This window comes from Oenanthe melanoleuca, chromosome 2, assembly GCF_029582105.1.
Source record: "Oenanthe melanoleuca isolate GR-GAL-2019-014 chromosome 2, OMel1.0, whole genome shotgun sequence".
Taxonomy (NCBI): domain Eukaryota; kingdom Metazoa; phylum Chordata; class Aves; order Passeriformes; family Muscicapidae; genus Oenanthe; species Oenanthe melanoleuca.
In genome coordinates, this window is record NC_079335.1 from 113,772,661 (window position 1) to 113,796,905 (window position 24,245).

The following is a 24,245-nucleotide window of genomic DNA, read 5'->3' on the forward strand; positions in this document are numbered from 1 at the left end:
AAGAGCAAGTTGCATTTCGAAGATCAGGTCATCGTAATTCATTGACATTAGGCCACATAACTGAATAATGTCTTACTTCAGTGAAATACATCAAATGAGATCAACAATTATGACTCATAAACATGCCTCGCAGGCATAAAACAGCAGGGAATTAGCATGTGAGGCTGATAAATATGCATGTAAATAAGCTCCCAAAGGAATAACATGGGTTTGATTGATAGGTTTAGAATTGGAACATATGTAAACCCCTTTATTCCTCATTCTGGTGTAGCTAAGTAAAGATGCGTTTTACTTGTTAAAAGTTTCAATAACTTTGTAAATCTTAATGCCACATCTGCTTTTGTGTGTGCAGGCACGTGTGAGTGTCACTTGAGAGATTGATTGAATTGTCTGCAGGGTAGATGCCCTCACCCTGTCGTGGTTGCGTGTGGATGTTGGAGCGGTTCTGTGTGTGCGTGCACGTGTATACCTGGGTCTGGGCACTGCGTGCTGGGGGGGTTGTTTCACTCACAAAATATTGTTTTGGGGGTTGTTTTACTCACAACTTGCAGATTTTAAAGTTTGGTTCTCGAACAGAAAACTAAGTTGTGAGTTTTGGTATGTGCACCAGTACATTTATTTTTGCAAATACATTCTGCATTGAAGGTAATTACTATTTATATTACAGAAAGTCCCACAAGTGCTACTACATTTAAGAGTCTGGCAGTGATTCTTTATAAACTTCCAATTTTTTTGGCATCTTACAGCTTGAGCTCTTATCTACAACTTCAAAGTACCTATCACAGCAGTATCTCTGTGTTGATCATTACAAGTGCTTATGCTGTGCAGAGATTTACACCCCTATTGTTAGAAAAGTATAACATACATTGTGTTTATAAAACATTAATACTTTGCTTTGCCAAATACAGACCAATTGGTTGCCATTGTCATGTGGCCTGGTGTACATCTGCTTTATTACCATTCCCTGCTATTAGGCAATAAAAACTTTTCCAACTGATGCACACTTACTGATGTTGCATCAAGCTGTAATTATGCTAAAGTGATCTTAGACCAGTGGCAGGCAAGATGCAAAACCATTTTCAATAGTGTGGTGTGTGTGTGTATTGACTGTAGATTTTGGTACTGGGTGGTTTATATCTAAAACAGTCATTCAGAGAAATTGGCGATGGGGCTCATATCAGAGATCACAGTTTCAATTCTGTCATCACTTAGAGATACCTTTCTGTGGACATAAAGCTTCAGCAAAACAGCTTCCTTCTGTTTGGATTTATGGGGTAGCAGAGAATATATTTCCCAGTTAAGATCAGTAAATTCAGGAGCTGCAGCTTAGTTCTGAGAGCCGGCTCTTCTTGCTGCTGAAAAATAAATAAACTTGTAGCACTTAGAGACATCACATCAAATCTCACGTGGCTTCTCATGAAGCAATTTATAGCTACCTTGTATAATTTGTATAGAAATGTTAAGTTGATCCCTGCTCCAACAGCATCAACTGCTTAGCCCAGAATGTAACAGCCTGTGACACCACGAAAAAGCAAACCCTGTGTACAGTCTGGGGGAGGGGACTTTTCATAACAGAGCTGAATAAGCAGATTGCTATCAGGAACTCCGATGGGCCATGTTTCTAGCTGCATAGCACTGTCCTTTTGTACACAGGATGCCTAGATATCTCTTGAGCCAACAGAAATAGAAAATAAGCCACTTTTTTTTTTTCTCCTAACAATGTGCCTTTTTTTTTACACTCAGGGGCATGACAGGCTGTCACTCAGTTTCAAGTCCCCACAAGAAATGTCCTTGAATGGTTCAAGAGAAGCCAGAAAATTGTTGTTAAGTGTTTTTTTTCATTCACCTCTAGAATTTTCCACATTTTCTCCAACATGTGTGAAGCCACTGGGAAATATGGTTAAATGAGTTAAGCAGACATCACCCATCTGTGCATCTCTGGGAAAATAAAAACAGTGCTGTCCCTCCGAGAGCTTTCTTGGTACATAACCAAAATTGGAAGAACAACCACACTGTAAAGCTAAACCTAGGCAGGGCTGTAGCAGGAAAAAAGGGATGAACACTTGGAAGGAACTGCTTCTTCTGGCTTACCCCAGTCTCACTAGTGAGTGGCCTTTGCAGAATGTAAGGTGATCCCAAAAAACCTGTGCTCCTCCCAAATGTCTGAAGGCTCCTGGATAGCCAAGGAAACATGACTGCACATCATATTTGCTTCAGACAGTGTTTAAAACCTGGCATTCAGCCTCAGCTCTGAATTTCAGTACCCTCACAAGCCAAAACAATCACGTTGCAGCCTCCCCCTTGTTTGTATAAATGTTTTATAATTTCAGATAGAAGGCATCACAAGAACCCTACTTTTGCTCAAGTCTTGATTTACCCTTTAATATTGTTCACTGCAGCTCTTTCTGCTACTCAAGTGATTTGTAATTTGTATCTCTCAAACAGTTCCCACTTGGATTTCTCATGCACTGAAAAGTCAGATGCCTGACATTACTGTGTAAAGTTAAGTGCTTGGGGTTAATGAGTGGCATTAAATTTTATGAGGTCATGTCCAGTAGATGTTAAAAGAAGCTTAAGGGAACTTTATCACTGATAGAAATTAACAGTTGGCACAAAAGAATGCCCGAGGGAGTTCAGTTCCAAGCAAAAATAAAATCGTTGGTATAAAAACTAACATATAGAGTGCTTGTGATTAATATAAACATTTTTGTTAGGTAATTGGTTACTTGTTGCAGTAAAAGAAATGAGACCTCCACAGTTTGAAACAATATTATTGTATTTAGAAAGCAATTAATGTTTCTAGTCAAATAAAAAAAATCTACATCACCTACAATATTTATATTCTTTCAGTAAACATATAACCTTTGGGGCTATATTTATCACATAGTCAAGCCTCCACTTATTTACATTAGTTTTCTCTTTGGGCAAAATATGTTTTCCCTAGTGGAGCATGTTATTTTGTTTCATTAAACCTTTATTTCTACTCACATGCATTGCTTATATTACAGACCAAATGAGTAAATTCTGTGTACATAAGTCTTCTAAGGTTTGTGTTTTTGGGTGACTGATGGATGGCATGAAAATTCTGATTCAAAAAGAAAATGGCTACATTCTTTTATGGATAGATTTGTTTTGCATAATTATGTGGGGAACCATTTGGTAATTACACCAGTATTCACATGCTGTAATTTTCGCCGTCTTTATTCACTGTCATTCCAATGGCAGGAAATGGAAGCCTCGTTCAGACGTAGATATTCTTTCTTGCTCTGTCTTACAACCTGCAGTCACAGCAGAGAGTGCTTTTCAAATAATACCTGTACTTGAGTAAGACAGCTATTGTATGGAATTTCACTCCCATGGTATGCATGAAAATTCAGCTCCTCCTCCCGGGTCTCAACACCACGCCACGGATGTGCTGAATGACCTGCTGCAGACCCGTTCCTTTCACGTCACTTGAGCTCTGTGTTGTCTGGATGCAGTGTTGGGGGAACAGTGAGAAGCCTGCTGACAGTGCAGAGCTCTAGTATGGAAAAGCCAAAGTCTCTGGTTCAAAACTTTTTCTCCTCTCCAGCTTGACAGAGAGATACCATGCTTTTCATAAAGCAAATCACGGCCATGTCCTAAATTGAGATTAAACTGGAGGAAAAGAGACAATATTTTAGAATTTGTAGACCCTCGGGACTGTTCTGTTGATTGCCAGATGGTTATTTTTGAGTTTTAATATGAATTACATGTGTGAAATGCTTTCTTATATTTTCCTTAGGTGGTATTTGGTCAAAAAAAGGCAAAAGCAAAAAGCTGAATCTCTCCAGTGCTAGGTGTAATTTTTGTCTTGCACGCAGACTTTTCTTTTTGGCTATAAGATACTGGACAATTTTGTCTTCAAGAGCTGAGGTAACTGTTGGGAAGAATTGACTCCTACTAAACAATTTTTCTTACTGTGTAAATTAAATCATCAAACTTTTGGGAAACTTCACTATAATCATTAGACACAAGAAATATCTAGTCATACTTGTCTCATTTGCATTTTAGAAGTCTCATATTTCTTACACCTTCAAGTGCTTTGTACTTGCATCCTTAGTTCCATTCTGAAGCGCCACTAGGGATTGACACTACTCATCCTCCACACAGGAGGGCAAGGGTGGAGAACAGAAATCCATCCTGTGATGGATTACATACTTTTTGGCAAAACTGTTTTGTGGAGAGTTGTTTTTTTGTCCTCAATATCTACAACAAAGTGATAGTTGTTTGACAAAGCACCTTGCACTGTAGTAAATAGAAGTGTTTTGTCATTCTTGCTGTCAATTTGATATATTTTTATATTCTGATGTAGCTGCGGACTTTCATCTCTTAGACATCTAGAGCTTACTGCTAGTGCATATATACCTTTGCTCTTCAAATTTTTCTAGATATGTCATTCAAACATGCATCTGCTTTTGCACCAGCAAAGTGCACAGTTGGTACTCTCCAAATTGCCTAAAGGTTGATTTACAAGAATTTTGATTAAAATCTAGTGTTTTCATTATGCTTTGGCATATTTCAATTTGGCAGCTTAAAAGCTCTATCTCAGTACTTCTTTTATGCTGTTTGGTGACATGTTTTTTCTTTGGAGAAATTTATAGAAAATGTAGGGTACTGCTCCATTTCAGGTTCTCTCAGTTATGGGTCTTCTGGATGCACAATGTATTCCAAGAATTAACAGCCTTAATTAGACAGCCTCAATGGTAGTCCAGGGCTTTCTGGCCTCATCTTGTAAAACCAAGCTAAGCAGCTGTAAGCTCAGTTGTCCCTTCCTAGTGTATGTTACTCCTGTATAGTTAATTAGATTAGGATAAGGGCTGTTCCATCAGCATCAGTAACACTCTTCAAGGGTGGAGTATTTGAGTCCTTGTGACAGTGTTGGTTGTCTTCAGGTTTTGGTTTTGTTTCTCAGATGCCTTGCCAGGTTGTCAGTTACTAGTACTGCCATAAGGTGAAGGTAACATGATTTTTTAATGTTTTTTTTTAACCATTTGTTTCTGAACTGTGCTACCTCTAGACTCTGCTGCTATTGGAACAGGTCTTAAGTTTTACCTGGATAGCTTCAAGTGTATTACTTAATTACACTATTTAAAGCATGTTTATTAACTGGATGTGAGCAGGATCCTATTTCTAACTAATTAAAACTATTTTTCTGAAATTTATATTAATATAAATCCAAAGTAGCCTTTTGGACCTACAGATCTGGCTGCTTCCAGCAGTGCTAAGAGGAGTTGTGATGGGAAAGGAGGAGGCTGCAGCTGGAAGGAGTTGGCAGAGCTGAGCTGGGGTGATGGGGATGCTGTGGGAGCCCAAGAGCCTCTCCCTGGCCCTGGACATTTTAGAGACTGGCAGCTTCCCACTTTCCTTCACAGGGGACTTTCTTCACCTCTTACTGTGTGCTGTTAAAACTGGAGCATTTAAGGGAAGCCCAGGCATTGCCCAGTCTTGTATCTCAGTGACAGCTTCCTTACTTGAAGCTTCTTGTTTGTTCCTCCTGCTCGGAGCCAAACCCCGCAGTTCTGCTGCTGCCTCTCGGGGCTGGTGCCAGCCCTTCCACTGGATGCCAAATACCTCCTCTGCACTTTAGTCTCCCATATTCCTGAATATCTGTGTCTCCATTTATTCTTTTATTCACTTATTATTCCAAAATTCTTTTTATTCTTTCTGGTTATCTCCTAGCCATAAATGCTGCTGGTTTTCGCATCCCAGACAAGCAAGTGGCTGATTACACACATCATCACAGCAGCCACATGGGTGCTCTGGTTTCAGGCTGTCCCTCTTTGCATGCCTGTGCTGGGTGAAGGAAAGTGGTATGATTTTCTCAGTGCTCCTAAAATGTTTGCACTCCAGAAAGAAGTTCCAGGAGAGCACATTTTGCTTCCAGGAGCCTTTCACATCCATCAGCAAGGCTGTAAGTCATCAGCCTGCTCTGCAGTAGCATCCTTTGATAAGAAACAGCAAAGAAGCAAAGCTCTTTATAACTCCTGGTCCTGGTTATCATGAGACCATCCCCCCAACTTAAGCAGGTGAGGCTGCATATCACTGCCACGTGGCTCCCTGGCCAGGCTGGCTTTTCTCCAGATAAACCTGTAATTTTCAGTTGAAAATCAGCTAGCTCTGTGTTGAAAGGGCAGTTCTATTTCAATAAAAGAGCACTTAATCCTTTCTTGTTTGTCTTTTACTATCATTTAATCTTGAAAAACAACAGAATGCTAGAAAACTCCTGATCAATCTTTTTTGGTTTGTTTTTTTTCCCTAAGCTCAATGGAATATGCATTACTGCTTTTGAATATGAAAATTAGACTATACATCCATACGATTTATTATCCCAAACAGAAGGATTGCAACAATCTGTAAGATAGAAGTGTGGTTAAAAATAGGATGTAATTGAAGTAAGTTAAAGGACGACAGTAGCCTTCAAAGATGTAAAGAGATGGTATGTTTTTCTTATTGTCAGTGTAAATGGTCTCTGGAGACCACCTTTTTATAGTGATTGTGCATGTCTAAGATTAAGCAAAGCTGCATGACCAGTGCTATCTCAGGAGGATGCTGAGTCATTAACTCATGTTTATTGCCTTTTGCCATCTTTAGTTTATTGCGATTTATAGCTCAAAGGCCTTTTAGGCTGTTTATAAGTTAAAATTAGCTAAATTCTTCTGGATGCAAGTATAAGTCACTCAGCATTTGTATATCATCAGGGTGTAAATTCCTAGCAATGATGCCAGCTTCTAAGATATTTTTTCTTTCTGTGCAAAGTCTAGTTATGCTGCTTGTCCCTAGTTAAACTGGATTACTCTATCGTCTGTTTTACTAATTTTGCCAATCTGTGATTTTGAAAATTATATGTGCTCTTAAAGAATTTGCTCAAGTTAGAGATGGTATTATTTATTAGGTATAAAGTTTCCACTTCAATCTGACTACACCAAAATGTGTGTATCTTATCCTGGAGTCTTTTGAGTCACACTTGGTGGGATGACCTAGGAATTTGTGTAAGTTACACATGATAAATAATCACCCAGGCTGTGTAGCTGATACGGGCTCTAGTACTGAGCATATGAACAGAAGTGGGCATAATATACTATGGACCAAAGACAGGTGCACTGGGAGAAATAACTGAAAAGCACTTAGAAGAATCACCTTTTACCTTACCCTGTGGATTTTTTTGTTCTACCAGTCTTATTGCTGCTGGTAGCAAATTCAGTTCAGGCATTACTGGACTAAATGTGTATCGACTTCAGTGGAGTCACATTTGCTTATATAAGCTAGTGTTGTGTGCTTCCCACTAAATGGGAAGTCAAGCTATTTTTCCATGTACGTGCATTTTCTGAAGTGTTTAACTCACTATCTGCATCAGTTTAACTTCTTTCCTTCCCACCATGCCTAGAGAAATTTTATTAAAACACATCTGGATATAAAGTATTTGGGATTTTGGTAACTTGCAATCATTTGGGAATTCTTCGGAAGCGTTCTTATGAATTAGTTCCGTGCCCTTTGAGTAAAATTTCATACTCTGTGTATTATATTGGTTTTAGTTTAGAGTACAGTATATAGCTCAGTCTATTTTGGTAAATGCAGAGGCTTTAACAGGAAAAGAAATATTATAAATAAGTCCCTTGAATGTACTTATTGTTGAATTTATTTTAAATTGAGCTGCATGGGACTACATTTCTTAAACATTCATGCTACATTCTAATTTCAGAATTACTCATCTAGGCCCTTGCATATCTTTTCCCATCCACACTTTTTCGTACACATTTTACATGGGGAACGGTGGCATGTTAATTTACAGACTAACCTAATGACAGGGTTGGGTGTTTAGATTTGTGAACACTCAAAAGCCGGTTCACTTAAAATGGAAACCCTCTTACTTTCATGTGTCTTGATTTAAACAGAAGTGCATAGACAAAATTGTTTCAAACAGAGATGTTGCCTGGAGAATACACTGAATTTACTCACATGCATATACACATACACAATTGTGATTTTATAGGCAAAGATCGTGGAAGGTGCCACTTGATTGTCGTAACACAGCAATCCAAAAGACAGGGTTTGAGCAACATACAGCACAAGATAATATCTCCAGAAGTTTTTTTTTTTCCCTAAATGGAAACCAGTGTGTCTGCCTATCATATTGTTCAAACAGCTTTCAGCAGGGCTAAAATAGGCTTTGATTTTGCACCTTGGTGCCAGTGTTCCTTACCTACTTCCAAATGTGACCAGCTTTCACTATCACAAGATTGGCATCTCTGCAGGTGATATATTGTGCTTTACAATCGCGTTCCTTTAATAATTCAAATAAGCTTAAAGGGGAAAAAACACTGTTAATGTATTTTTTCATGTCAATACTGAAGATTAAACAAAATATTGCAGTCCAAGACTTCTGTACTTCAAATGGCAAGTTCATTAGTTCATTTCACAATTCATTATCTTCATGTATCAGTAATTATCATACTGTATAGGTTTTTATTTCATTCGTGGCAAAATACACTATTTTAGGGCAGAGCTGATAAAACTAAAATGCTATCAGAAATCTGTGCTGCATGCATTCAAAGTGTGCTTCTAATGCTAAAAGATCTCGGAAGCGAGGGATAGAGAGCCAGGTTCGTACCTACAACACTGCTCCCCCAAAAGTTGCGTCGCGTCGCATTTATTTCAGAGCGAGACGTTCCCCAACTTTATTATCTTAATAAATACCAGGAGTGCAGTGCACTTAATTCTTTGGCCGAAGGCGCTGTTTACACTTGCTGTACGCTGTTCCTCGTCATTTTGATCACTGAAAGGCGCTCGGCGTGCGGGGGCTGCGCTGCGCGGGGTCCGGCGGGGGCTGCGCGGGGTCGGGCGGGCCGAGCCCTCGGCTGGGGCTCCGCGGGGTCCGGAGGAGTCCGGCGGGGTCCTGCTGGGGCTCCGAGGGGTCCGGCGGGCCGAGCCCCCGGCGGAGCTCGGCGGGCCGAGCCCTCCGCGGGCCGAGCCCCGGCCGAGCCCGCCCGGAGCCGCAGCAGCCTCGGCGCCGCTTGCAGCCTCGGCGGCGCCCTCTGTTGGCAGCCGCGGCAGCGCCGCTCCCCCGCAGCCCCGGCGCGGCAGCTCCGCGCCGTTCCACTGCTCAAACATCCACTTTATGTAGCAAAACCTCCTTCCGCCGTTTGTTTCGGGATTAGTTCTCCTTCTATTTTCTTTTCTTTCCCGTCCTCTCACTGCCATTTTGGTCTATCAGCGGACCCAAATCAGAAAGCTTCCGTCGTCTTATGCTTTTTGTATTTTGTTTTATTTTTTCTTTGCTTCGGAGATCCTGAAGACTTTCCAAACTGCATATTTGGTGCTGTAGAAATACAAATTGCCTGCTCTTCTGTAAACCTTTCAGTTGTTCGACTGTTCTCTTTCAAAATAACAGAGGAGCTTGGAATCGCCCGTGCTAAAATTAAGAATTTATAACTGTATGGAACAGATGTTTTCATAAACATTTGCTATAATTAATTTCAACTAGGGGATTGAAGGAACAAAGCAGTTTTTCCCTCTTCAAAACTTTATTGCCTTTTCCCCATACAGCAAACTCAGAAACCTTTGCTTTAATATTGTTAATGAAACAAATTCACTCCTCTGTTTGGTTTTCATTTTGAAAAAGGAAAGCTTAATTTGGGCAAGATACGGGTCTTTGAAACAACGGAGAAATATCCTGAATTTCAAACCTCGCATATAAAGGCTTAAGATACAGAGCAGGAGTGTTTAGGTGCTCATTTTTGAGACCACAGCTCTGTAGTGTCAATTGTGAGAGATATCTACTTGTTAGGATAAATTTTATCCAGATCAGTCTGATGAATATCTGTCTGTGGAGTAAATAGCACAAAGGAATTTTATGTTTGCAGAGTTGTGAACCTTGATGTTAGAAAAAGCAAAAGAATCTCATGGTATTATATATAGTTTTAATGCATAGTAAAATGCTTATTGTATGTTGATTACCCCTTTATACTCACAATAAAGGTCTGCAATCTGTTAAGCAATTTTTTTTTGTTGTTTGTATTATATGAGGAATACATTTTGACTAAAATTATTCTTCCATATTTGTATTGTCACTATTTTGGGGAGATATTGTTTAGAATTTATGTAGTTTAGGGTTGGCATTTTGATATTATTGCAAAGAAGAAAAAATATCCATGCTTTATTGTTCTGTTTTTACTAGTTTCTGTATATTATATCAATATCATTTGAGGGGAAAAAAATGTTTAAAGTTTTAAAAAAAGAACAGCTTAATTGTTTTACACCTGAAAGAACCAGTGCAGCTGCAAGGATTTTTTGAGCAAACTAGAATTCCTGACTGATCTGTCATCTATAAAGTGTGCAAAGAAAAATAGGTAGCTGTCATTAAAATTACATTTCAGCTTTCAATAACCATTTAATGAGTAGCGTAATTATATAAGTATGGTACCTCAAGTACTTCACTCAATAATTAAAAATAATCTCATCTTTAAAGTGAAAGCGCTATAATTATTATTTGACTTAACCAGGACCACTGTTGTGATCTCCAGTGGCACCTCAGATTGTTCAAAGTGGTTTTGAAAGTACAAATTAAAATTGGATAAATCATTAAATTATTAAGCTTTAAATATGCTGAAAATTAATATAGCGTGGAATTTTGAAGTCATGTTATAAGAATTGACAACCTTACTCTGCAAGCATAGATTTGTGTTAAAATTTCACTTGTCTCTAATCATAAAACACTGCATTAATGATCGAATGTTTATATCAACTTAAATTTTCCCAATGTTAAATAAATTCTGTGTTTTAACAACATTTTAACCTTTGATTAGAATACAAAGAAAAACATTAAGCACAGTGCAAACAGGTCAGCAGAAGGATCTGTCTCTATTATGACACTTGTAAGCAGGGAAATGCACAGTTTGGTTACCTAAGTAGGATCACTTTCATCACAAATTCCTAAACTGCTGGCCATAAAACCCTTTTGTAGGCAACACAGGATTGGTAAATTGGTTTGCACTATATGTTTGCCCACATACAGACGTGCATATGTGAGTGTATACATACATGCAGAAATGTGGATATTTTTAAAGACAATTCCTCAGTATCAAAGCATCTTTTCAAAAGAAAAAAGAACAAAACTGAGTTAGATTTTTTTTTTTCAATTAGAAATGCAGCCATCAAGCAAGACCATGTTACTGAAGCTGCTTGTCTTCATGGACTTGCAGCTGGTTATGACAGTATCCCACTCCTTCTCCTTAAAAAGTCCAGTGCTGAATTTTAACATCTCACAGGAAATTGCTGTTTTCAAGACATAATGAAAGAGATGAAGGAGAAATATCTGATCGCCACATCATTCTTCACATGCTTTTTTACTCTTGCTGAGCACATGCTTCAGCTCAGTGTTCATTGTGCCTGGAGTGACTTCCCACCTATGATTTGGGGCTTTGAAATGCTGTCCAGTTTCTTCTTATTGCTTGAAGTGGAAACTGTGCACTGCACCTTGAGAAAGCTCTTCTGTGAGAGAATTCCCTATCGTTTGAGTCACCATCCCTGCAGGTATTTAAAAGACCTGGTTTTTTTAAACATGTGGCACCTGGGGATGTGGTTTAATGCAGAACCTGGCAGTTCTAGGTTAGTGTTAGGCCTCAATGATCTTACAAATCTTTTTCAACCTAAATAGTTCTGTGATTCTATCAGTGTAAAAAGCTGTTAAAAAATAAAAATGCAAAAAAATAGCGTGCAAGTTTAAATCAGGCTTCTTGTTGCAATTTCTACACATAGTTTTCAGATAATCTTCAGGAAGTGAAGGCATCTTGCTTATTCTGGGTTCTCCCATGTTATGTTATGTCTGTAATCTCAAATATGTTCTTAACAGGATAACAGTTACTGCAAGTGAGAATCTAGTACCCTAGCAAGTGTACACTTTGCAAATCCTTCTCCATGCATCTCAGAAATCTAAAGAAGCTAGCATTTGAAATGTTCTTTTTTATCTGTTATTGAAATTGTCAATTTTGGGTTGCACAACTTCTCTTGAAACAGTCTTCAGCTGTGTCCAGCAGTGTCAGGTCCCAGCTGCCCAAATCCCAGCTCCCTTTAGCCCTTGGTCTCTGTGCACAAGAACAGACTTCACTAAAGTGAGGCAATTTCAGGAGAAAGGTTTCATTCTCAGGAGAGGGAGTTGCTACAGTTAAAGCAGCAGCAATCCAGGTAATTTTCAGGCCCTTTGGAAGGATACAGTCTTATTTTATTATTGTATTAAAACCAGTAACTGCTCTAGTGCTGAAAGCCATACTTACTTTGATACTGGTGCTTGTTACAGTACTGCTCGCTTCCCTTCTCTTTCCTCTGAAAGTGTGACAGGATTTATTTTACCTTTTTTCCCCTAACTTGTGCATTTGAAGTTAGGAAAGCTTTTCACAAGGTCTGTGGTAGGGTTACTAGAGCATCCACTGTTTCTTCAGCAAAACCCTTCTTCCCATAATTGAGTTTCAGAAGGAAATTAAAGATTAGGATAATACTGAATCAAATTTTTAAAAGCGACCACAATTTTTGTTACTAGCATTATGAGTCTTGTATTCATAACTGTTCAGTATACATCCCAATTTTACCAGAAATTTGGTTCATTACCAGTGAAGAAGATAGAAGTAGTACATCTGTTCTACTGGGAGTTCACCATATCTTTCAGGAGAGTAACTGGAACTTTCCTGAGGAGAAGTGATCCAGGGCATGGATTCCCACAGCTTAATGTCATTAGTTAGTGGAGCAGCAGTCTCATTTGTCCTCTGTATCACTGACTGTATGGAAACTTAATAGGATTTGCTAAAAAGCCTTTTGGATAAAACTAGGTAGAATTTAGGGAGCCTTCTGTTAAGAAAATGAATACTTTGCTCTTTGCTTTATGATTTTTATCACTTTTATCACTTCAATGAATGACATCTTAATCATCTTTCAAGGTGTCATAAAAGACATACCCATCTTACAGGGGATAGAGCAAGGGAGCAATCACAGAACAGTCTGTTCCACTAATTACTGGGTTTGAGAGCTGAACACACCTAGCCCTATCCAATTTTGGTAGCTGCTGCTAATGATATGATGAGGCAGCAAAAGCAGCTCGCCAAAAAGTGCCCAAACAGTAACTTGTATGATTATGACATTTATTAACAATGGGTATATTAAAAATGCTAAGGTATTTTAGAGATCATTTAAATGCAGGAGATTATTTTCTTCAGAATAAAGCAAGCCAAACGTGGAGTAGTTTGTGAAGAGCAGCTCAGTGGATGTGGCAGATCCAGGATCCCACCAGCTGTGGGGATCCTGGTGAAAGAAAAACTGCTATCCTTGTTTTCTTTGCAAAGTCCTGTTTGTTCTTCAAGCAGGACAAATGGTTTTGTTGAAAGATTATAAAGTCCATGCTTTTTTTTGAGATAGTCTTAAAGTTCATTCTTCAGAAAAGAGGAAGATTATGTTGCTATTCTTGAAAAGACATTTTTTCAGTATATCACCTTAGCATTGTGAATATATTGTTTGGTTTTTTTTTCAATCTGACTACTCTGGTAGGTGAATGCTTAGTTTAAGTACAAATGGAGTACAGTAGTGCATTCAGGACCCATTTTGATGTGCTGTGTCCCTGTAGCACTTGTCCAGTATCACTGCACCTGTCCATGTGGCTTTAACAGAGACTGAACATAGTTCAGTCATTTTTCTGAATGCTCAGGATCAGATGTGGAGATGGGTAATACATGAAAAAGTGTATTAATGAAAATTGTCCCAATATGGGAGACTATTTTACAAGATATGAGGGAAAAAAATGAACAGATGGTTATTAATAACGGGAGGGTCAGCTCCTGGATTAAATATCTGGTGTTGTTAATTTAGTTAAATTTAGTAAACAAAAAGCAGATTGATTAAGTAGGATTTCCATTTTCAAAATAAATGGAGAGAGCTAACTAGTGAAATCAACTGGACTGAGTGATTTTAGGCTAAGATGTGGTAGAGGTTTGGGATTTATTTTAGACAAAGGTCAAAAGTTAATAAAAAACCCTTCATTCCAAATTAGATGAGAAAAGAAACTCTTGGAAGTTCTATGCTAAAGTGAATGATTAAGTATTTTTTAAGGAATGTCTGGAATAAGCAAAGATGCTCAAAGAAACAGAAAAACAGCTTGATCTGCAAAGAAGGCCACATCCTGGATTTCAGAAAGTGTGGGCTTATAGCAACAATCAGCAAAAATTTAAGTTGAATCAGATCATAACACGAGAATTTAAATAAACAGGAAAATATTACTTGACTGTGTAAAGAAGCTTGCTAGGAAAGAAAACTAGACCATTCTGCAGTGTGAATGGACAAGTGATACTAAATGTAATCCAGCTATGGTCTGAAAAGGAAAACATTTAATTTTCAGTAAAAATAGAATTTGAGGCAAAGGGCTGGAAATAAATCAATAAAATAGATGGGAGTTTTGGGTAGATACTATGAATTAGCAGAGCTAATAATCTAACTTGCAGACTTCTAGAATATTGACAAATGCTGTTGCATGGAACAATTTTCAGTATTTTAATTCATGGCTGATGAGTAGAAATATAGTACCTATACTTAGATTAACAGGGGAAAAAAAAAAAAAACCTACATGGGCTGACCATTATATTTGCAAGGCTTTAAAGAAGTTTTTAAGAAAGAAGTAAGAGAGAAAAGCAAGCAAGTGGCATAATTTTTATTACAGTTTTGTTTTGTTTTTTGTTAAATGGACATTGTGGGCAGTTAAGCTGCCTGCTTTTCAAAATATACATTCAGAAAATACATTAAGGTTGTCTGGACTTCAGTAAGCCATCTGATGTAGTGCCACAGGAGATGCTGTGAAATATAAAGGATGGGAATTAATGAAGAATAGTGATTTTAGGATGAATAGAAAAATGCAAATTTTAATGAAAGAATTCTTTTTGGTGAAGCTTGGGGTTGAACCAGTCTTATCCAATATTTTCGTTTATTGTCTTGCCACAGAATGAGAGCTGATAGACTTTTATTAAGCAAAATTATTGGAAGTGCCAGTGCAAATTCAGTATTCAGGCAGGACTGAAGAAAAGAGGCCTGCAAACAGCATGACAGTGTGTGAACTACAGTATTGCACCAGCAAGATTTTTTAGTGCAAGCTGAAAACTGCTTTTCATAAGTAAAAAATGGAGAGTAAATGTGCAGGCATGTTTGGTTCAGGATGGCTGTGAAACTGCAAGGTGCGGCGGCGCGACCGTCGGCTGCGTCGAGCAAGATTTGTTTGCTAGCAAAGAAAACCACTGTCCAAATTATCAACTCTCTGAACTTCTAGCATGCTGTCTACAGCTCCTGTCCTTCCTTTTCCATGTGTAAGAAGGACTGAGTTAAAGAAAATGGGGAATACAAAGCCTCCTTTAGAAAAAAAAAGACTGAAAGAACTTGATTTCAGTCAGCAGAACAGAGAACAGAGTTGTGCAGAGCTGCCTGTAAATTAACTAAGGAGGCACACAGGGACATAGAAGAATTATCAAGCTAAATGATGGGGCAAGAATGAACAGTATAAAACAGGACAAGAATAAATTTGCTTTGAAAAATATATGACTCCTGGCTTTTAGCAGTCTTTCAGTAGACATAGTTATAGAAGGAAAATTTCTTTGTAATCTTTGATTTCTAGCAACATCACTGTTCTATGTATCACCAGCCCACAGTAAACAGTAACATATGTAAAATAAGATGTTTGGCAGACGTCTTAATAGGTACTTTCAGAGAAGCTTTGAACTTGTGCTATAACAAAAAAAGCCTGGTATCACAAAGTCAGCTCAGAATTTTCCACTAAACAGATGAACTTTCACGTTTTTTGACTTGATGTTGGTAAAATCAAGCTCACCTACTTATATGGTGTACTTCTGTAACCCTGTACTAGTTGAATTGTGCTTAATAATTTGAAAAGGGCCTCAATCAAAACTTTAAATGAAATTAAATATCGGATTTTCAGAACATTCAGACTCCAGTTTGAACATGGAGACTAGTTAAAATGGCTGTAAGAATTTAAAGAGGTAAAGTTGAGAACTGGCTATATAAGTTTTAGATGAGTTTTGTTGTAACTGAATTCACCACATACGGTAAAATCAGGTGCAGTTTTCATCAATACTGTGTTCATATCAGTGTTTGTCTTACAACAAAGGTGTTTTCTCTTTTTTTTATATTAGGAGGATCAAGTGAAAATGGAAGCACACCCCCCACCTCAGATTCAGATGGAACTTTTACCTCTTACAGGTTGGTAATTTTTTATATTTATTTTCTAATTTTAAGAAGGTTGATTATAATAAGAAGCATAATCTATTTAAAGCAAAAGATCAGCTCCTATACTTTAGGTGGATTGTGCAATCTAAACTGAAACAGTGAACAAAAGAACATGAAGTATGTAATTAAGGAATTACCTGAAAATTTTTTTTCTGGATTGTCGAGTTTTTTAGAAAGTTGTTTAATGTGTTTAACTAATGAAAGTATAAGATCTGTGAAGGCCTAAATGTTTTTAAGGTTGTTTTTTTTGGTGGGTTTTTTTCCTACAAAGTATTCAATAAAGTAACCTCAGAGCAGCTAAGCTAAATGTTGAAATGTTCAACTCACCAGTGATAACCTTGCTGATCTTCTCCAAAGTTCTTCAAAGCTGAATCTATGGACCACAGGAATCTATTTCCTCATTATGTCATGTCAAAAACAAAAGCCAAGCTTAGTTAAATTCGAGATTATTTAACAGGAAAATAATATTTCCGTTTTGTTGGCAATAAACACCAGTTAAATAAACTTTTTTCAGCAATGTCATTGAGCTTGAATCTTGCTTGGGTACATACCAGAGGCTGTCTTGTGCTTGAAAGCACAGAAAGCTAATCAGCAGGTGTATACTTTCATCTTCCACCCTGCAAAATACTGACTCTGCTACAAAAAATCTTTGTCCTTGTGACAAGTAAATTATTACTATGGTTTGTGCTAACCATAAGGATTGCACCTGATTTTCATGTTTAAGTATAGTAAAACAAAACAAGCTTACCACATGATTATTTTCGAATCATTTAGTAGACTGTGTTGTCTGGCCTTTTTATTTGTTTTAGTTTGCACTCTGCTGGGATCTCTACTTGAAAGAGGTGCAGGCAGGCAGGAGGAACCTGCCTTGTCCTTGTTCTTTTGGTTGCAGCCAGCTGGGTGGGGAATGTTGTGCCGTGGTGCAGGCAGTGAGCTGTGCTGGTCACGGGGAGCCTCGGGCGTGGGGTGGCAGGGAGGGCAGTGCTGGAGAACCTGTTGCAGGCTGGAGAGAGAGGGATTGCCAAGGAGAGTAAGCAGTAAACAGCCTGGTCTTGAAAAGATGTTGAAAAGAAAGACATTTTGTAAGGACCTGGAGGGAACAGAGAAGAGTTTCCTGCAATTCAAACACCCAGAGGATGCTTCTGGACTAAGAGCAAGGTTGGAACTAAGGGTGTGCCTGCAGAGACAAAGTGGGACTGGGGTGGGTTGGTTTAAGTATCCTGACAATTTTCTGTATCTTGGTAAGCTGATTCTAATGAAACCTACTTTGTGATGATGTAAAACTCTTCTGGGTAGTTAGCATATTCACTTTGATGAAACATATTGGAAGATACATTTTAGGGTTCTGCACGATTCTGTTTCTTGTCATATTCTTTTTTTCTGCATACAACATACTGTCTAAGTTAGAAGAGTGGCTGAAAAATACCAGCCAGGATAATCTTCATGTTTGCATATGTAGATATATAAATATATATATGTAGATATAGAGACTACAAATCAATGTCTCAAAAATAGGCAAGATAGAATTTAACCAGATGAGCAAAAGGAAATTGAGGGCTCTCTCTGCCATTAAAGGCAGGAAACTTATTCTGGAAAGTCATCAACTCAAGAGCTCCAGCAGTTCAACCTTGCCAAGTGGCAACACCTGGAGAAGAAGCAGCCAGCTTTAGCTGGACTCTGGTTCCACAAGAGTGTGAGCTCTGGAGTGGGGTCTGAGCCCTTCTTCTCACCCCTGCTCCACTCAGGCAGTAGCACTCATCTCTCAGGGAGCTAGTCCAGGGTGCTAACCCAGCCCAACCTGTTCATTCTTCGTAGGGAGAGCTTTCTGATGACTTCATTCTGACATTCATCCTACCAAAACTTCCCATGGTGTCAGTGCCAGTGCAGGGAATGTAGCTAGCATGGACAGCTAGAAATAGGTGGGAGGACAGAGCATGGTACCTTTTGCCTAAATCAGCCCAAACCTTAGTGGCTCTTTAATGCTCCACAGGTTAAGTGGAGGTAAAGGCTGGTCTTTGTTTCTCTATATTCCTTAGTCCAAAGTGCTTATAATAAACATGACATTGGCTACAAGTTCAATTGAGTAATACTCATATTCTGTCACAACTTAGAAAACTGAAGTTAACTAGTCTTTTAAGAGGGGTTCCATATCTCATTGCCAACATATTATTGACATAATTAAAGGCAAGATAGTAAAAAAAATATATTGTGTGTATGTGTGTCGAGGAGGTGTGTATGTATACATGTATATAAAAGTAACCTGATTTTTTGTAGCTGGCAAGCTGTCACTGTTATATAGTAGTAGTGCTTGAGATGTGAAATGTGTATTTGTTGCTCAATGGCAAGTAATTCCAATCATCTAATGAGACTGGCAGTAAATTTGATGGTTGGGTTGGATATTGTTTTGATAGTTATATTTCTGGACTGCATGTTAAGTAAAAATTTCATCTAATACCTTATGAAAGATGAAAAACGAATCCTAAACTGCTTTGAAAGATAATGATAGTAAATGGTTGTTACTTCTTTAAGGACCCATTAGAGATTTTGACTTATTTTAGGATATTGTCAGGGATTATTGTTTCAGTAAGTAGTAATCTGGTAAAACTAATGCTAGTCTTGTTTACCCGATGCATTTCAGTCTATGATATTTTTAAGAGACCAGCTAATGAATTTTTGCCATAAAAGAGGCAAAGGCATCTTTGGATCATGGTAGATGTCATACATGCAGAAGGTTAATACATGAGAAATTGCATTGAAAATTTTTGCTAAAACAAAAGTTGTTTTATATTTTATCAGGAATAGGCCTTTACAACTTAGTTAGAAGAGATGACGCGAAAAATATTGTAATACTAATAAGTTTTGTTGTTAAAGTGCTCTTAAAAACAATGTTTTTTACTGCAATAAAAAATAAACCCCAGGAGAGGCTGCTTGATTCCCACATTCTCTATTTTAAAGGAAAATTTGACACTATCCAGTACAAGACTCCAAGTGTATGTGTTAATGAAGAATGACATATTATTCTTTGATATATTTATGATGCTCCAGAACTATTTGTATGGTTTAATTTTTAATATGAAGGTGTCACCTTGGAGTTTGTGACTCTTGCTCGTGTTGATCACAGCACAGGTTTAATGCTGTGTTCAGATAGTGAGCATTTCTCTTTAGGTCATAAAGTTTGTAAGTAATGTAAGTGAAAAGCACATGTGACAGGCATATATTTCTAAACATTCTTTGAGTTTGTGAAGGCATTCTGTCAGGTCATAGAGAATTTTCTAGCTGGTCTTTAGGCTCTGATGGAAGTATTCTTTATGTACTTGGGAAGAAGCTTTACTAATAAGAAATTGGGAAAAATATTTCCTAGAACCATGTCATGGAAATTAGAAGTTCACTATTAGAAACATTTGAGCAAGGATTTAGACATATAATAACTTTCAGCTTTTAAATGTCAGAAACTTAAGGAAAATGTTTAAGCTTTGCTCTACTGTATTATTTTACTGCTATGGTTAAAGCCTTTTTTGGATGTCCAAATGGGCTAGATTTCACCAAAAGGAAAATGAAAATAGATGTGTGTCTTTAGTTTCAGTATCTGCAATGCAGTGCCACTGGAAAGTAGAAATACTGTCTTTCTCCTCCCTTCCCAAGGGCAGCTGACCTTCTCCTCGCCAAAGAGGTGAACCCCTTGCCAGCACATATGACTACAGACTATTACATTAATCTGTTTAGCCTCAGTACCAGCTGCTTGCATGTTTTTAATTATCTTATTAGATGGTATAACAGTGACCTATGAAATAAAATGAAGGTGAGTATTTTTTAACTTTATTTTACAGGCTATTTTTCTAAATATATTTTAATGACCTAATTATGACTTTTAGGGAGAGCCATTGATGCAGACATTCAATTTGGCTGATAGAATCTAACATCTCAAGGACGCATTTTCTTTCAAGGTGGATTCATACATTAATATTGCTTCTAATAAATATATAGCCTAAAAATACTCACTTTTCATACTTGTGTTGTTAACTTACTTTTTAATTCAGAGACCCATGACTGCTGTGTTGGATAATTTCTTAATACATCTCTGCACATATATATAAGTTTAATTCTTACCCCATGTATCAAGCTAAAGTTCTTTCCTCTGTTGGTTAAATTCTATGATAAAAGATGATTGCTCAAAGCTGTGGGTTGTGTAGACAGGGTGTATTCCTTCGTCTGCTCATGATTCAAACAGGCAGAGGAACTAGTATAAGAAAGACTTTTGTATTCCATTTTCTCCCCCTGACTCCCTACAGATTCTGCTTACCAGATGTTTCCTTCCTTGATGCAAAAGGCAATGTGGTCCTGCTGGCTGAGGCGTGTCTGGTGTGCCAGCCAACTGCAGGGCTGACACTGAGCGTACAGAAGAAAGATGGCAAGGGGTGCAAGCTGTTCCTCCCTGGTTCTGCCTGCTTCCAAAAGTGATGCTGAAACCACTGGGTTGCCCTTTGACCTGTGGCTTTTGCTGGCAGTTGAGCCAGAATTGGCTACACAGCCTCTGTCCTTACATGTTGAACATACTGTGGAGATGGGTGCAACTTGCCTTGTGGAAAACTGTCTTAGTCTATTAGGAAGCATCCCTTTTCCATCTACACAAACCTATCTAGTCTTGTTCATACATAGACAATGTTACTTTATTGTTTTAATTTTAAGCCACCCCTGTGCTATTATAATCTTTTTTTCCTGATTTTGTTCACTGTATGTCCGCACATAATTAAGAGACATAAAGAACAAGCTTGTTTCTATGGGTTTTTCAATTAATTTGAAATAAGAAAAATTGGGAGAGAAGGCTGTGCAGTGAAAGTGTCACTGCCACACCACTCCACTCTGGAAGCAGAATTCACAGCACTTGCATCCTTTCTCTCTTTCCACAAGGAAGTAGTAAAACTGGCATCCATTATTTTGTCTTATCCTAAATCATTTGCTAGACACTGTTCCAGTGCAAAGAGGCCTTTTCAGTACGAGTTAATTTTGTCTGGGCACTATTAAACTCTTTCCTTGATTCTTCTGAAAGATTATGTTCATAATGTGCTAAGAATCTTTCTCTGGATGTGGTAGTCTGTGCCAGCACTCTCATTTTGTCAGTGTTTGTGATGTTGTCAGGAATTCCATCTTGCAAATCTCGTTTTTTCAGCAAGAGAAAGTGACTGTTTGCACTGATCACAGGTTTCTTCCAGCGTGTTTTTTTTTTACTCCAGGTCCTGGAAGATCACTGTCATGCCTATTAAAAGCTTAGAAAAATTCTGATTTTATCTGAATTATTTTAAAATATCGTTCCTTTTTTTTTGTTTTTGTTTTTTTTTGTTTTTTGGGTTTTTTGCCTTTTAAGGGGACTTACATAATTTCCATCTCTGTCTTGTAAAATGTCTGTTATTTACTTCTTCCTTCCATAGCTGATCCTTGCTGAATTCCTTGGCTGGTGTCCTAAGGAATTGGTGAAGGATATCAAAAGACAAGGAAGAATAAATTGTCATTAAGGAACTGAAAACCAATATTCAGTATCCTTCTTCTAAGATACAAACATTTCAATGCATATAAATGGTGGATTTTTTACATTTTCCAGTAAAAATTATATTATTTTCTAAAGACATAGAAATGGTAGTATAGACTTGCTTTCTGGTTTTATGCGATGTAATAGAGAAAAGCAAATTTAAGACATTTGCTTAAAGCTTTAGATTCTTTTTACAGAAAATCATAAAGGAAGGATTGAGTTACCAACATCTTTTGTTGGTATTTTGTTGCTTTTTTTATGGATTGGCTGCAAGAAGGAAAGACTTAGATTGTGAAGACATACCATGGAAGAGAAAATGGTAATTTCTAAAATCCATGGAAAGCAAGTGAAAATTTTAGTTCTAATTTATTCTGTTTTACTTGAAAATCAGCATATATACTACTGAAATCAAAATCAACTGATGCCATATTTTCCCTTACTGATGTTTAAAGTGGTTTTCATTATGAATTTCTTTTACTTTTCCACTCTCAATAACCTTCAGACTTGCATGGCAATTGGGAGATGTGACTGAGGACAGGGGGGGATTTTCAGGAAGGCTGAGAAGGAGGATGCAGGGAAATAGGCAAGTTAGCTGCACCTTGGCCCCAGGGAAGGTGGAGAAGGGGGGCTGGAAAAAGGGCCTGGGGGTCCTGACAGGCATCAAACTGAACGTGAGTCACCAATGCTCCCTTGCAGCAAAAAAAGCTAATGGTATCCTGGGATGCATTAGCAGCAGTGCTGCCAGAACAGAGCTAGTAATCCTTGCCCTGTAATCCATACCTGGAGTGCTGGGCTGCCCGGGAAAGACATGGGTGTACTGGAGAGTGCCCAGCAAAGGGCTGCTAAGATGGAGAAGGAACTGGAGCAGCTCTTCTGTGAGAAAAGACTGAGAGAGGTGGGAATGTTCTACCTGGGATAGAGAAGGCTCAGGGCATCTTTTTGAAGTCTGGGAGTATAATTGAAGGGTGGAAGGGACACAGAGACAGGCTCTTTTCAGTAACACCCAAAGTTCCATCTGAATATCAGGAGGCACTATTAGATCTGCCTTTTAGTTGGATGGTTTGTAAAGCTGTAGCTTTTAACTTCTGTTGTGTGCTACAGGAGGCTCTTACCTTTTCAGTAATGAATGTGTGTTTGTATAACAAGGCTGCATGCATGTGAACACACAATTCACAGAGCTCTGTCTATCTGTGGGTATGAGCAGAAGGGTAAAACAGCAGAAGGGAACTCTTGTCAGGAGAAGTAGAAAGTAAATGTTCTACATGTACATGCAAAGGATTTCAAAGGTATTGGGGGATTTAAACTAGAAAGCTTTAACCCTGCAATTGGCAAACTCAATTACAATACCATAATAAAAATAGTTGAACATATACCTACATTTTGTCTCACTGTTCTTTAAATGTATGTGGAAAGTAATGGGTAGAGGAAAATGTGCTGGTGAAATTTAGACTTTGAAATGGCTGTAAGAAGAATTCTTCTATAAAAGCTGAACTGTTAAAGGGTTGGAAATTATGTGCTCTCCCAAGGCCAAACTTGGCTCTTTGGCTGAGAACCACCAAGGCAAAGTGGACAATATGGAATATGGAGAAAGAAAGATATCCTGGGCTTATGTCAGACCCAGTGCTATGAGGAAGGATGCTGGCAGAGCAGCCTTATTTCAGTCCCCTGAACTGTGCTGCACACACTGGTGGCTTAAAGAGCATAGCTAACTAATAGCTTTATTTGCTGGAATGTTTGCCTTAAGAAAGTGATTCTACCTTTCTTCACACAAACCTTTTTAACTGTATGTCAGCCAAAAGTAGATGAAACCTGAACTGTTCAGAAAAATCTGCCCCTTTGAATGTTCAGCCTCCCAGCAACACAGCCATGCATATTCACACTTACATGGCTGTTAGCTCTGCCACATATCCTGAGGCAGGACTTTGAGAAACAGAGGAAAATATATGTATTTTCAAGCAGACTGATAAGCCTTCACATTAAAGCTGTCAAATGGATTTTCAGGGTAGCAAATAAAAATCCGTGTGTTTCAGAAATGTTTTTTAGAAACTGAACTTATTACTTGATACTACCTTTCAATTGGGGTGTTTTTCCTCTGTTTTTATAAAATTAACTCTGTCTTTATTACATTCCTGGCAGGTGCCTCATTTTTTTCTCAACTGTTGATTTTACGACATAATAAATAATACAAACTATGCATGTTTCTTGGATTTATGCAGTATGTTTGAAAGGAATTGTTGCCTCTATTTAAATATTTAAATGTAGATACTTGATGCTTCTATCAATAAAGATCTCATATTGCAAAACACATGACACAACAATTTGAGAACTGGTTCCTTTCTGATGGCCTGTTCAGTAGCCTGTTGCTTCATTGAGTGCCCCTAAGGAGCCGAGTTTGGGTCTCAACATTTTAAAAAGCACATTCTGAAGATGAAAACCA

The 24,245-nt window shown here is 38.1% G+C and overlaps 1 protein-coding gene across 5 annotated transcripts in view; it reads left to right on the top strand.

The window, feature by feature from the left end:
- Positions 1–24,245, top strand: part of TBC1D5 (TBC1 domain family member 5) — a 311,013-nt gene that overhangs the window by 140,646 nt on the left and 146,122 nt on the right. For all 5 annotated transcript variants that reach the window (XM_056483375.1, XM_056483373.1, XM_056483377.1 and 2 more), the window contains one exon: positions 16,191–16,257. In XM_056483375.1, the coding sequence (XP_056339350.1) occupies positions 16,191–16,257 (67 nt within the window). The remainder of the gene's footprint in view (positions 1–16,190; positions 16,258–24,245) is intronic.